Below are 15,459 nucleotides of genomic sequence, written 5' to 3' on the forward strand. Positions count from 1 at the left end.
ATGAAAAAACAGTTTTGGGAGTCAAACAGAACTCCCAGCCTCTGATGCCAGTTTTCAATATCTGGTCTCCCTTTTGAGGCTTTAGTGATGACAGACAATGTGACCCAATTTTTTTTTTTTTTAATGCAATTTTATTCTAGACCAAATGTGAGGAATACTGGCCCTCCAAGCAAGCTCAGGACTATGGGGACATAACTGTGGCAATGACCTCAGAAATTGTTCTTCCACAGTGGACCATCAGAGACTTCACAGTGAAAAATGTAAGTAAGAGGCCAAGATGGATAGGTCTCAGAAAAGATGACTATATATTAGTTTTGGGGTGATACTTTTTAGGTTGATGTTAACCAATATGTTTTTTTTTATGCATCAGAAAAATACTTTTGCTCTCTTTTTACGGAATAAAACTATCTACATACACTGTAAGGCAACTCTTTAGCTTTACTGTATTAAGAGAAATTTCATAAGTTATTTTTTTCTTCTCATTGAAGTATAGATGACATATAATATTATATTAGTTTCAGGGGTACAGCACAGTGACCCAACACTTATACATGTTACACAGCACTCACTGTAATAAGTGTAGTCACCATCTGTCACCATATAGCATTTATATTCCCTACACTGTACTTTTCATCCCTGTGGCTTATTTATTTTATAACTGGAAGTTTGTACCTTTTAGTCCCCTTCACCTGTTTCACCCATCCCCTGACCTACTTTCTGTATGGCAACCACCAGTTTGTTCTATTTGTCAGTCTGTTTCTTTTTCTCCTCCCTCCCTTCCTTCCTTCCTTCCTTCCTTCCTTCCTTCCTTCCTTCCTCCCTTTATTCCTCCCTCCCTTCCTCCCTCCCTTCCTTCCTTCCTTCCTTTCCTCCCTTCCCTTCCCCCTTCCTCCTTCCTTCCTTCCTTCCTTCCTTCCTTCCTTCCTTCCTTCCTTTCCTCCCTTCCCTTCCCCCTTCCTCCTTCCTTCCTTCCTTCCTTCCTTCCTTCCTTCCTTCCCTCCCTTCCCTTCCCCCTTCCTCCTTCCTTCCTTCCTTCCTTCCTCCCTCTCCTTCCTTCCTTCCTTCCTTCCTTCCTCCCTCCCTCCCTCCCTCCCTCCCTCCCTCCCTCCCTCCCTTCCTTCCTTCCCCCTTCCCTTTTCCCTTCCCCCTTCCTCCTTCCTTCCTTCCTTCCTTCCTTCCTTCCTTCCTTCCTTCCTCCCCCTCCCTCCCTTCCTCCCTCCCTCCTTTCCTTCCTTCCTTCCTTCCTTCCTTCCTTCCTTCCTTCCTCCCTCCCTCCCTCCCTCCCTCCCTCCTTTCCTCCTTTCCTTCCTCCCCCCCCCCCCCCCCGCCTCATAAATAATTCCTAAACGAAATGGATCATAAGAGAATGGATCAGCAGCAGTAACTGTTCCTTCTATCTTCAGGTGACGTGCTCATAGAGTTTTTGCTACAAATCAAGGCCCTTTTGGATTATTTACTTGCAGATGTGTTACCAGCAATGGCAGTGTGCCTTGGGAGCAGTTTATGAGAGCAGTTACATTAATTGGATTTCAGGGCATATGCACATGGCCTTAACCCCCAAAGGTTATTTGAAAAATCCAATTACATTGTGTAGGCAGATTATGTGTCCTTTTTTTCTTTCTTTTAAAGTTTATATATTTATATTGAGAGAGAGAGTGAGCATCAGTGGGGGAGGGGCAGAGAAAGAGAGGGAGAGAGAGAATCCCCAGCAGGCTCCATCTACGCTGTCAGCACAGAGCCCGATGCGTGGCTCGAATTCATGAACCGTGAGATCATGACCTGAGGGGAAATCAAGAATCAGACACTTAACCCACTGAGTCACCCAGGTGCCCCTGTCTTTTTTCTTAAGGGTGGTTAGGGACAATGAAGCAACATTGATATCTTTGGTGGGCGTGTAAATTGGTATAACCCTTCTGCAGTTTATATCGGAAGCATAAAAATGACCACTCTCCTTTGATCTGGTGGTTCCAAGTTTGAGACTCTGTCTTAAAGAAATAATCTGAAATATAGGACAAGGCTTATTATTCACAAAGAGGAGTCTCAGCACTATTTATAATGGAGGAAAATTTAGAACCCGTGCAAATTTCTAGCTTTTGGAGGATGGATAACTAAACTATAGGTTATCTCGCCGTGTATCATTATTTAGCTATTAGAAATGATGGCTGTGTAGACTGTATAATTACCATGAGGAGATGTGAGAAACAATTAAGTGAAACATACCAGCAGACAAAATTTTATGCATATTGTGAATAGTGCACAAAAGAAAAGCCTGGGAGTAGATTCAGTGTTGTTGACTTTTATGGGGGTGCTGGTAGGTTAGGTTGTAGTTTACAAGAATTAGCCTTGAAGATTCCATAAGTTATGGATACAGAAGTATTAATTCTTTACTGATTGCCTGTGCCTCAGATGTCCTGGTTTCAGTTAACATTTCAATTCCTCCTCTGGAAGTGCTGTCCAAGCTTTTATCACATGCTGATAATAGTGGTTGAGAAGCCCTTAAAATATACTTATTTCTATAGATTTCGTCCATTTAAAACAGATTGGATTATCCTCTGTTGCTTTCAGTGCTAGGGGTTCGCCCTTGTGGAGGGGAATCACGGGTGGAATTGTCCACATTATTTAAAGAAAATTACCGTGACTGTTACCATTTTTATTAACTAAACTCCAGACTTCATTTGGGTTTCACATTTTTCTGCTAAAGCCCTTTCCTGTTCCTGTTTCCGCTAAAGCCCGATCCTGTGGATTGAATCCAAGATACCACATAGCATTTAGTAAAATAGTAATTTTTGATTACACAAAATGCATGAATCCATTCCTTTTTTTTTTTTTTAATGTTTATTTTTGAGAGAGAGAGAGAGAGAGAGGCAGAGTGCAAGCAAGGGAGGAGCAGAGAGAGGGAGACACAGAATCCAAAGCAGACTCCAGGCTCCGAGCTGTCAGCATAAGAGCCTGACGTGGGGCCCAAACCCACGAACTGTGGGATCATTACCTGAGCCGAAGTTGGACGCTTAGCCAACTGAGCCACCCAGGCGCCCCAGATCTATTTTCTTTTTTAAAAGCGGGAAGGCAACAGATAGAACTAAAAGTTTCCTTTGACTGCCACCCCTAACCTGAGCCCCCTTGCCCCTCTACAGAGATAAATACTGAAAGGTCCGAACTCCCCCTACCCCTTCCTCTCCTTATCTCACATAACTGCTTTCCTTCTTTGGATCAGTACTTTCGGTTAAATTTGTGAATGTCACCTTTGTGTGTATGAGACTTCCCAGTACCCTGTCCCTTACTTTGCCCCTTTCTCTACTCTTTTCCATGTTTTGAACAATGTGAATGCACTGCTTTTATAACATATATACAAAAAAAAAAGCTTCAAAAGGTAGCTGTCATAAAGGAGATGGAAATGCCTGCAGTCCAGATGTAGGTACGTGGGTGAGGTCAGTGCCGGGGATGGACGTAGTGAGAACACTTGAATCCAGGGCAGAAATGGCCCATCCTGGGTGGAGTTCTGATGACAAAAGGTACATGCTTCAATCTGCGGTAGGAAACTAGTCTGTGTCATAACTGTTATAACGAGATCCACTTTCTGTTGTCTGATGTTGAAATAGATGCTTTTTTCTTTTTCTTTTTCTTTCTTTCTTTTTTTTTTTCTTTGAGGGGGGATGGTCTTTTCTCAAACTCTTGCAATTCCAAATACTTCCTTGGTGCTCGCCAGTTGCCTGTCGCTTCGTGAGACTCTCCGGAAGGCTCATGGATTGTGAGGCAGCTCTCGCCCCAAAGGTTCTGATTATCAGAGTTGCATCAGTATAGTTCATTTTTGGTGTTTTGGTTGATGACCTTCCCATGTGGGCTCAGGGACGGGCTTCATGAAGCTCTAAGAAGGTGTAGATATAGGACTGTGAGACTGTGAGTGCATTACTGGCAGGCACCTGTAGTGGGAAAGGAAGATCTGAACTCAGGATCAGAGGATGACGCACTTGTACCGCATCTAGGCTGAGTGGGGGGAGCTGATTCACTTTTCGGAATCTTTAAAGGGGATGATAAACCCTCCCTCTTGGGCACATTGTGGGGATTTGGTGAGCAAGCACTTTCTCAGTTGCTGTACCAAGGTGACATTGCAGTTGTTAGTTGTAACCACTCCTCTGTAGCTACCTGTCAGCTGTCCCACGCGGCTCAGCCTTCGGGTGCTGCTCCATTTCACGTGCCCTTTTCTCTTTCCTGGGTTCTTAGCTCCAGACAAGTGAGAGTCATCCTCTGCGACAGTTTCATTTCACCTCCTGGCCGGACCACGGCGTTCCCGACACCACCGACCTGCTCATCAATTTTCGGTACCTTGTCCGTGACTACATGAAGCAGAGTCCCCCTGAGTCTCCCATTCTGGTGCATTGCAGGTATGCAGATGGCGCTCCATGTAGGACCGATTTCAAACGCCATTATAGATGCGGGCACTTTAGAAAAAAAAGCAAGGCGTGAGAGGGAATGCGACAGGCATTTGGAAATTTAAGAAAGGTTTGGATAAGGGACCGTGGACTTATTCCCTAAGCCCTGAGGCTTTGAGAACAGGGGTTGGCAAACTATAACCATGGGCCAGATCTGGTAGGTTGCCTGTGTTTTTTTAAGACTATAATATATTCTAATTTATATCTTATAACATTTTATTAAGTTTATTTATTTTGAGAGAGAGAGAGAGAGAGAGGGAACAAGTTGGGGAGGGGCAGAGAGAGGGAGAGACAGAATTCCAGGCAGGTTCTGCGCTGTCAGCTTAAAGCCTGACACGGGGCTCGAACTCACATACCGTGAGATCATGACCTGAGTCGAGATCAAGAGTCAGATGCTGAACCAGCGGAGCCACCCAAGTGCCCCTATGACATTTTCTTATAAAATATTTCAACCTAGGGGCGTCTGGGTGGCTCAGTCGGTTGAGCATCTGACTTCGGCTCAGCTCATGATCTCACTGTTCGTGGGTTCAAGCCCCTCGTCGGGCTCTGTGCTGACAGCTCAGAGCCTGGAGCCTGTTTCCGATTCTGTGTCTCCCTCTCTCTCTCTGCCCCTCCCCCTCTTGCGCTCTGTCTCCCTCTGTCTCAAAAATAAATAAACATTAAAAAAAATAAAAAGATATTTCAACCTTACAAAAATATAGAGTAATAATCTAATAAACTATGGCATGAGGCCATGTTTCTTTTTGTTAATAATATGTTCCAGATATAAAGTTGCTACTTATCAGTGTCCTTACACAGTTAAACGTGGTTCTAAAGTTGATCTGAATCATTCCCTTGTATGCTTTTATATTTTATTACATATGTATGTATATCTGTGGTTTTATATAGCTTTAAGCTTTTGCCAGATTTTATGATGTAGACATCATTCTGCAACCTGCTTTCTTCATTCAGCATTTTGGTTTGTTATTTAGTGAAGTTGAAATGCATAGTTTTAGTTCATTTTATTGATTTATTTAAAACATTTTTTTTTTGGCATACAAAACTGTACATAAATTTATGTATACAACTTCATGAGTTTGGAGGCAAGTATACACCTGTGAAACTATTACCACAATCCCTTTATGAATAAAGTTTTATTGGGACAGAGCCATGCCTGTTTGTTTACATATTGCCTCTAGTTACTTTCATGCTAAAATGGCAGAAAGAGATCAGTGTGCAAAGCCAAAGATATTTATTATCTGGTCCTTTACAGAAAAAGTTTGTCCCCACTTCCTGCTCTAGCCCAATAAGACAACTAGCTAGCTTTTAGGCTAAAGCAATTAATTTAGGAAAGATGAAGAGGGGCTTTGTTGCCCTATGGGGAACAGATTGATGAAACTTGCCATCCTGGGTTATGGTTAATAACTTGAATGGGACTGAGATTCAAGCTGCTCTAGCAAGAGGTTTTATTTGTGATATTTGACTCAAAATGAACTTTAGGGTTTGGGTCCCAGTCCCAAGCTAGTATAATCCAATTTGCTGAGGTTTTAGTTGAGCAAATGTTTCATGATCCTGGGCATTGATAGTGGAGGGGAGCAAGATACATGCACAAATGCACATTTGAGCATTTTATGTTAGAGGTAACCCATAGTGATGTGTTCATGTCTTTTTTTCTTCAGTGCTGGGGTTGGAAGGACAGGCACGTTCATTGCCATCGATCGTCTTATCTACCAGATAGAGAATGAGAACACTGTGGATGTGTATGGGATTGTGTATGATCTTCGAATGCACAGGCCTTTAATGGTGCAAACAGAGGTGAGGCCGAGCTCTGTGTCTGGCAGTCCGCTTTTTCAATCCTGTTTTCAAAAGGTTGCATCATGTCACATACTTGTGTTGAAACACTTCATCCTTCTAGGTCTTTCTGGTTCTGGGCTGTGAGGTAACACTGGATTTCTTTTAGATCCGTAACTGCGATTGAATTATCCGATATGGTGATACGGTGGTAGTGATACCAGCAATGGAACAGTTGGAACACCAAGATAATACCTGGATTCCTTACCTTGCGGCCACTAACTCATCAAATAATCTTAGCAGTTCTCTGAACTTTGGCTTCCGGGTTGTAAACTCTTAAAACTGGTATCTTCATGCTTTGTTTCTGAGAAGGTCTGACCATCCTTAAAACAAGCTGATGAAACGGACTTCTCAAATGTTAGCAATGTGAATGAAATAGGCGTAATGTTCATATAGCAGTGTATCCTCACCTAGCCCTGTGAATGTAAAAGAACGTCAATTATCATAGTCCCCGGGGGATGGCTGGCCAGCTGAGAAACTTCATGCTTAGTATCTACAATGTCAGTTGGGTAAGACCCATTGGATTCGGCTTTCCCTGAAATGTTCCTGACAAACATTGTTTTCGAGTCATGTTCTCAGCAAATATATTGGGAAATCGCCTTCTTCAACGCTGTAGGAAGGAATGTGTCTTGACTGGGATGAGAGCAGAATATTAATTTTGTATCAGGCTGTCGCCCTGTACCAATTTAGAACTCCATGAATATGTGCTGTGTTTTTGAGTCTAGCAGGGAATGTTCTGGAGGCCTGGGTACATCATGTGCTTTTGGGCGAGCAGCATGGTTGTGGAAGAAAGAGTAGAATTCACCTCCTGTGTTGGTCAGAAGAGATTTTTTTTTTTCCTGCTATAATTATGTAGAGTAGAACTCAGTCTTTTATCTCCTTTGAAGAAACACAGAAATCTTATACCTGCCCACAAATTCTTTTCTTGGTCCTTTTTTTTTTTTTGTAGTTTGAAGATAATGTAAACTTGTTCATATTAAGACATCTAACAAAATAGGATTATATAGAATGTATTTTTCTCTTTTACTTTTTCTTCCCTAGAGGTAGCCAATGCTTACAGTTTGTGTATATCACTATAGGTTTCTTTATGTACATCTGTAGAAAAACACATGTACACACGCACACACACAGTACTTTTTTTTTTTTTGTTATGGCTGGTGCTCTTTCAAAAAACTGAGTACAGATGACACACACACAATGTTAACATTCGTTTCAGGTGTACAACAGAGTGATTCAACAAGTCTATATGTTATGTTCTGCTCATCATAAGTGTAACTACCATCTGTCACCACACAAGGTTATTACAGTACCATTGACTGTATTCCATATGCTGTGCCTTTCATCCCCGTGACTTAATTCATTCCATAACCGGAAGCCCGTTCCTCCTACTCCCCTTTTCCCATTTTGCCCATCTCTCCCCTCCCCTCCCCTCTGGTAACCACCGATTCTCTGTATTTATGGGTCTGTTTCTGCTTTTTTGTGTGTTTGTTTTGAGTTTTAGAGTCTATGCATAAGTGAAAGCGTATGGTTTTTGTCTTTCTCCGTCCGACTTATTTCACTTAGCGTAATACCCTTTAGATCCATCCATGTTGTCACAGATGGCAAGATCTCATTCTTTATTATGGCTGAGTAATATTCCATTGCATATTTATACCACGTCTTTATTTATCATCTGTTGATGGATGCTTGGGTTACTTTCCTATCTTGGCTACTGTAAAAAATACTGCAACAAACATAGGCGTTCACATATCTTTTTCAATTAGTGTTTTGTTTTCTTTGGGTAAATACCCAGTAGTGGACTTACTGGATCACAATTGTATTTCTGTTTTTAATTTTTTGAGGAACTTTCATATTGTTTTCCATAGTGGCTGTACCAATTTACATTCCCACCAGTAGTGCACAAGGGTCCCCTTTTCTCCACATCCTCTCCAATCCTTGCTGTTTTTTGTCTTTTTGATACTAGCCCTTCTGACAGGTGTGAGGTAATATCTCACGGTGGTTTTGATTTGCATTTCCCTGATGATGAGTGATGTTGAGCATCTTTTTGTGTGTCTGTGGACCATCTATATGTCTTCTTTTGAGAAGTGTCTATTAAGTTCCTCTGCCCGTTTTCTAATCAGATTGTTTTTTGGCTGTCGAGTTGTGTAGGTTTTTTTATATATCTTGGATATTGACACATGGAATATTTTTTTCATTGGATTTTATGTTATATCTAATTCTGCCCTGTGATTTTTTTTTTTCTCTTACAGCACCCTGGATATCTTTCAGCATATACCTTTTTCCTCTTCCTTTTTTAATGGCTACCTGCATATTCTGACGAGCTTGCCTGAGGGTGGTCCCCACCCACCTCTACCCAGATTATCCCCCTTAACCTGTCCCCTCTGTTGAGAATCACAGTTTACTCCTTACACCGCACATGCTCACTAACCAAGAAAATCTTGTTGGCTTTGTTCATTGTGGGGCCGATGGGTTTGGGGGAGTGGTGGTAATCTGAAAGTAACCTTGGGTGCTAATCTCTGGGACCTCTGCTCATTTGCTTTCTCTTTTTACTTTTCTAACAGGACCAGTATGTTTTCCTCAATCAGTGTGTTTTGGATATCATCAGATCCCAGAAGGACTCAAAAGTAGATCTTATCTACCAGAACACAACTGCAATGACAATCTATGAAAACCTTGCACCAGTGACTGCGTTCGGAAAGACAAATGGTTACATCGCCTAGTTCCAAAGTAAAACCTTTCTGGAGTGAACCGGACCGTCACACCCACAGCGAAGGAAAATGCCCCGATGTCGACATGTTTTTATATGTCTAATATCTTATTCTTTGTTCTGTTTTGTTAGAACTAATTTGAGGGTGTGAAGCTGCACATGTAGAACATGACAAATGAGAAGTTGGGGCTGTCAGGGGCTGTGGATGGGTGTTGAGTTAATCAACTACATTCCTGAATACCAATGGGATGAGTTCACTTTTTTTTTTTCCTTGAGAATTATGGAACACCAGGAAAAGTGAGCTATGATTTTTTTTTTCTTTTTCAAAACAGATTCTTTTTAAAAAAGACTATTTTATATGATTCACATGCTAAAGCCAGGATTGTGTTGGGTTGAATATATTTTAAGTATCAGAGATCTATTTTTACCTACTGTATCTTGGAATCTAGCTGATGGAAAATACGTGATTGTGGATGATTATCATGTCGGGAGGGGTACGTGGTACCTCTTCTGCCTGGGTTTTCTATTTGAACATGTGCCTTTTCTGAATTATGCTTCCACAGGCAAAACTCAGTAGATATCTCTATTTTTGTATTGAATCTCATAATTGGAATATAAGGAATATTTAAACAGTAGTTTAGTATCTGAGGTTCAGCCTTCTCGGTAACATTCCTGTTCTCATTTGACTAGAGGAGGCCTCCCCGTCCCCCATGTTTCGTGCTCTATTCTTTTTTTTCCCCTTTCTCTCCCGGTTTTCCCCAAAGACATTTCTGTTGGCCACATTTTCAGCCCATTGGTTGAGTGAGAGTGGAAACCAAGTATCACCTTGAGAATTTCTGGGGGTGGGGGAAAGCAGAGGAACCCTACAGTGATATAATCTCCTTCTCTTGTCCCTGTTTCATCCTTTTTTCTCATTTCTGTATTTGGTAAGAAGGATTATTTAAAGGTGCAATATGTGACTTAGTGATTCATGATGCTCTAGGTTTTTAGTAACGTTTTACTCAGGTTGGCATTTTATGTGCATCTGTGTGTCTGTGTCTGTGTGTATGTGTGTGTGTGTTTAAAAGCGTGGCAATCTGTGAACACTTCAGTGTGAAAACAGTGTCTGATTAATCCCTCCTCCCTCAAAGTCCACTGGCTTTAGTCTATCTGCAGTGACACATATCGGTATCTACTGTATATATATATACTAAACTCTTAAAACAGTCATTCCTTTGAATTGAGGTGTACAGAGTTTGAATTTGTATCAAAGATGTAATTATTTTTAAAACCTCTTTTCACTATACTGCTGCTGTAATTACTTTTGATTTTTTTAATGTAGATTAATTTTTTTTTTTTTTTTTTTGCTTCAGGTGTGTATCCACCAAGAATTTCAGAATTTATGAGGATTTATTTTATTGGTACATAATCTGTAAACTTCTCAAGGCATTAACATGAAAGGGGTTGTTTCTTTTTATTTTATATTGTGGCTCAGGTTATATTTTGAAGAGGTTTTGAATTTATCCTCCTATAGGCGATGAAGTAGAGAAGGTCTTATGAAGGAATTACCAAGTCCCTGGATTCCTGTGGCCATTTTCCACAGTAATAAATCCTGCTGTAAATTCAGGACAACTGTGTCCTAGTGAAAATGGGAGCGGGGTCTTCTCCGGGTGCCCTGGTCACTCTTGACCTGGGGGAGCCCGTCTCCCGACGCTGCCGTGTTCCTCACCTTGCTAGCACCTTGAGAACTGACTGGACGTGCTAGTGGGTTATGGAGGGTGAACCACAACGTACTGAAAGCCCTTGATTCGGTTCAGAGGCTTAGCGCTTGTACGTCTTTTGTCCCCCTTTTCCCTTTGAGGTACTAAAAGGATTAAAAGGAGAGGAGGTGGTCGTGTCAGTGTCTGGGGAGGACTTACTTCCCACACAGAAATTGCACTTTTCGCCGAAGCCTTTGCTCTCTCTTGTGGCAAGCAGTTCATTCAGCATCAGGCCCTGCAAGGAATGGGTTGTACAGGCCTGGTTGGGCCATCTTGACTCCCCTTCAGAGGGGCCTTCGGCTCTTTAGGCCTGCATCAGGGAAGCCACGCCGTCCCGGGCTGTTGAGTGAAGCTGGCTTTGGGCAGATTGCTTCCAAACCTTCACACTGGTCTGCCCCTCCACGCGTGCAGCTCTCAGAGTTCCATGATGGCATTCGGAGGTCCCTCCCCGGGGCCGCGGTTCTGTGGGTCATGCCCCTCTCCACTTTACTTGTCAGGAAGCCACTGGAATGGGGGTGTAGAAGTCACTTCTGACAAAGATGCTCTGCCCGGCCCTGCCTACATTCCCTGCCACAGAGAAATCGGAGGGAAGGACTTGGCTCCAAAAATTCCTTTAGAAGGCTAAAGCAACAAGAATTATAAACATATTGTGTAAAATCACACAAAACCCCAGAAACTCTCCTTCCTTCCGCCTGGTATGGGTTTGGGAAATGGGCAGGAGCCCCAGCTAAGCCACTCTCAGATGTCATTCCCAGTCCTGGGAGGAAGGCTCGTGGTAGAGAGGTCTGGATTCCACATGGCAGGTCATGTGAAGGTCACGATGCTTCTCCGCATCCTGAAGAGGGCTGGGTTTGGGGGCCGGTGGGGGTGGTGAGGGTATTTATAGCACAGTGATTGAAAAGGGAAGATAATTGTGTAAATATAAAGGACACACGGGCTGGGGATTGGCCATAGAAAAGAGAAGGTGCTCTCGAGCTCCTGCCCCAAAGCCTCCCAGGAACGATGAACTAAAATCTGAGGAGTCCAGCGGAATCGCGGAGATGGTGTGATCACCCCTGCTTTCCTATTTGCCGGTTGCACACAGAAAAATGGCCAGGGTGGGATTAGTTATCAGTGAAAGGCCTGAAGGTTGGTGGTCAGTTGGTCTGGGGGATTTGGGGCATCGGTACCCTCTCCCAAGAGTGAGGACGTTTGCCTCCAAAGGTAAACCTAGTGATGTTTGGCACCGGTGGGAAATGACATTTGGGAGTCTGTTCCCTGTGGGCACCTAGTGACCTCCGGTGGACTTTGGCAGATTTGACTGCACTGGAGTTGGGCTTCGTTGAGCCGGAGGCTCGTTGGGGGTGGGGGCCACCTTTGCATCTGATTCATGTTTGCTTTTCATCAGAGATGAAAAAGGCTGGCTTCCTTTTGCAGTGCTGGGTTGCACTTACTGCGCTAAACAAGGCTTGGTGACTATGTTGGTTTGCCTCAAAAGTCCAAGTTCTGCGTTTTCAGACTGTATAGCAGCCAAGTGTTCAACATACTGTAGCATTTTTCCCTTGGGGGCACGTATGAACAGGATGTGTTGATATGGACTCTAAAACTGTAATTTTCTTGTAACTATTTTGGAATGATGCATATTTCTAATGTTTGTTATACTTGTACAGAGTATTGCTGTTGGTTGCTTTTTTTTTTTTTTTTTTAAGGAAAAAATGGCCTGAAAAAAAATTTTTTTTAAAAGACTCACAAATACCAAATATAAAAAGTGTCAACACACGGTGCCTTTTGTTTCTTTTTTGTCCCACTTTTTACTTTAGGTCCCCACCGTTTTGTATCCTGAGCAGTGTATGGGCCTGTGTTTAATTGGGGCATTTTTTTTTTTTTTTTAACGTTTATTTATTTTTGAGACAGAGAGAGACAGAGCATGAATGGGGGAGGGTCAGAGAGAGAGGGAGACACAGAATCTGAAACAGGCTCCAGGCTCTGAGCAGTCAGCACAGAGCCCGACGCGGGGCTCAAACTTACATACCGCGAGATGGTGACCTGAGCCGAAGTCGGACGCTTAACCGACTGAGCCACCCAGGCGCCCCTAATTGGGGCATTCTTAACAAAAACATGTGTCCCTTTTGGATTTTGTACATTGTGTTAGTTTGCTGGGGCCACAACAAAGTGCCACAGGCCAGGAAGCTTAAACAACAGGAATTTAATCTCTCTCAGTTCCGGAGGGCAGAAGTCCAAGATCAAGGCGCTGGCAGGTTGGTTTCCTCGGAAGCTTCTCTCTTTGGCTTGCAGATGGCCGCCATCTTCCCTGTGTCTTCACTTGGTCTTCCCTCTGTGTCCGTCTGTGACCTGATCTCCCCTTTTTATCAGGAAACCAGTCATAAAGGATTAAGGCCCACCCTAACGACTTAAATTTTACCATCGTCACCTCTTTAAAAGACAGTACCTCCAAATACATTCCGAGGTACTGGGGTTAGGACTTTAAGCTATGAATTTGGGGAGACATAATCCAGCCCCAAACACACATCCAGGGAGACTAAGTGAAGAGGAGACTTGGAAGAAGAAGTGAGTGTGCATCTGAGATGTGGCTGCGTGTGCTTTCACAGGGTCAGACACATGGATCTACAGATGGACAGACTGTGCCATTTGGTCGCAACACACATACCTTAGGCAAGTCCCCAGGATTTTCAGAGGTGGTTTTTGTTTGTTTGTTTGTTTTTTTTTTTTTTTTTTTTTTTTTTTTTAGTGATGGATTTGGGGAATCCCAGAATTTCTGGGACACTGTAGCAATCTGGACAGTTTTTGAGTGCCAACTATGCACCAGCAACTATCCCTTAGTGCCTGTGATGCACCAGCCACTCTGCCTCTGTGGCTGGTAAAGCAAAATACCGGGTTCAACCACAAACAAAAAGGACAAAAACCTTTGCCCTCATGGAGCAAAAACAGAGGGGGAAACAGATCCCCCTCTTTTATGTGAATCATTTTATGTAAATAAAAGCTTTAGTATGTTGGGTCATGCAGGTGTAAGGAAAACCAGCATTTCACCCTCGGAGGCATGAACTCGTGGCTGTCACACGGCAGGCGGTGCACACCCCCATGCCAACGAGAGAAAGCTTTCCGGCGCGTGCTCGGCGCGCACGCCTGCGTGCGGGGAGACTAGAGGCCGTTGCCAGAGCCACGGTGCACACGCCGCAGGCCGGCCAGGGAACGAAGGTGAATACAGCAGAGGTCCTCGCGTAAGAAGCCGCCCCAGGTGCCTCAAACCCAAAAGGAACGCACGAGATACCAGGGAAGGTTTAAAGGCACAGGTAACCGGATTCCGGAATTACGGGTGGTGGTTTTCGAGCCGAGTCTTAAGCGGAATGTTCGCAGGAGGAGAAGGGGGGGCGGTTGGGGGCGTGAAAGTCCAGGCTTTGCGCCCGCGGGGACCCTGCGCGTGTCGGGGAGGCCGGAGCGGGAGCACCGGAGGGTGAGCGCGCGGGCGGCGGACGAGCCTGGAAGGGAAGAAGCTCCGGGACTGTGTGTGGTCGCCTGAAGCAGTCTCACGCCTGACACACTTCTCCAGGTGTGCGTGTACATGATACGTAAGTAACCGCGTGCGCGCGCGCGCGCGCACACACACACACACACACACACACACACACACACAGAGTTTACCTTCACTATTTTCTCTGGATGGAAGCTGCATGGTGGTCACGTGGTGTCACACGGGCTGGAAGGAAGGGCACCTACCAGACGCTGGGCTGGTGGAGGGGAATGGAGCCCTGTTAGTGGGAGCCAGGGGTAGAATTTACCACACAGAACAGGGCACGTACAGCCCTTTCAGTGGGGAGACAGGGTTCCCCGCCGCCAGGCCCCACTAGGTCCTCAGCAGTGGTTGGGGGTTCCTCCAGGTTCCTCCAGGACCTTGCTCATAGCCGGCTCCTGCTGTCTCTCCCTCTTAACCACCCCCTCCCCCACTCGCCCCCACCCCCCCCCCCCCCCCCCATCCTCCTTGCCTCTCCCAACCATCTGGAGACTGCGGCTAAATGCTGGCCTGCTTGCCAAGTGCAAAATAACTAGTAACAGTTCCAGCCCATGCCTGAGCTGTTGACTGTGAAATGCTGTGTTGAAGGAAGGTCAGTTTTCCAGGAAGGCTACTGCTGGTATGTCCAGGTCTGCCTGAGGCCACGACTGTAATTACTTTTCTCCTTAGGCAAGAAAGCACAGATCTGGAGCATATTACCGTTTAATTATTCCTGGTTGAGGATAGAAAGTATTTTGCTTTACAAGCGATGCTTCCTGATGGATGTATGGTGGTAGACAGGTCCGAGTTTGGAGGCCTGAGCTTTTGTTCTTCCCCTGCCGGAAGGGACTGAGTGGAAATCACAAACTTTCCTGCTTTTGATAAGCGTTAGGTGGCCGAAAGCTGAAGTTCTCCCCGAGTGTCAGGAGTGGAGTCTGTGGGCCTTGTTGAATACACAACCCTCGTGCCTAAGCAGAGGTGGGTGTGGGTTGATGTCTTGTTGAAGCTGGGGAAGTTTAAAGACCCCAGCCCCTACGAGGGCATCTTCCCAAGGGAGTTTTGAGCCCTGATCTCATCTGGCCATCACACCTTCAACTGGGAAGTTTCTGGGCTTACTTACCCTCATGTCTCAGACTCTGCCTCTCAGCAAAGAGGAGGCTTGAAGGTAAGTTCAGAAAGAATAGAGATGACGGTTCAGATTTTTGCAAATACGAATGTGGTTAAAATTTTGATGCTGTAACACTCAGCATATTGCCTGGGATGCAT

General features: G+C 44.4%; 2 protein-coding genes across 4 annotated transcripts in view; both read left to right on the forward strand.

The window, feature by feature from the left end:
- Positions 1–10,572, forward strand: part of PTPRJ (protein tyrosine phosphatase receptor type J) — a 168,838-nt gene extending 158,266 nt beyond the window's left edge. Inside the window, exons 21-24 of the mRNA XM_042959652.1 lie at positions 141–260; positions 4,222–4,382; positions 6,089–6,224; positions 8,822–10,572. Of these exons, the coding sequence (XP_042815586.1) occupies positions 141–260; positions 4,222–4,382; positions 6,089–6,224; positions 8,822–8,980 (576 nt within the window). The 3' untranslated portion in view covers positions 8,981–10,572. The remainder of the gene's footprint in view (positions 1–140; positions 261–4,221; positions 4,383–6,088; positions 6,225–8,821) is intronic.
- Positions 10,573–13,414: 2,842 nt separating this feature from the next.
- LOC102970127 (olfactory receptor 4B1-like) overlaps positions 13,415–15,459 on the forward strand; it is a 53,282-nt gene continuing 51,237 nt past the window's right edge. For all 3 annotated transcript variants that reach the window (XM_042959653.1, XM_042959655.1, XM_042959656.1), the window contains exon 1: positions 13,415–13,996. The gene's annotated coding sequence lies outside the window, so the exon portion shown is untranslated. The remainder of the gene's footprint in view (positions 13,997–15,459) is intronic.

Source organism: Panthera tigris, chromosome D1, assembly GCF_018350195.1.
Source record: "Panthera tigris isolate Pti1 chromosome D1, P.tigris_Pti1_mat1.1, whole genome shotgun sequence".
Classification (NCBI taxonomy): Eukaryota; Metazoa; Chordata; class Mammalia; order Carnivora; family Felidae; genus Panthera; species Panthera tigris.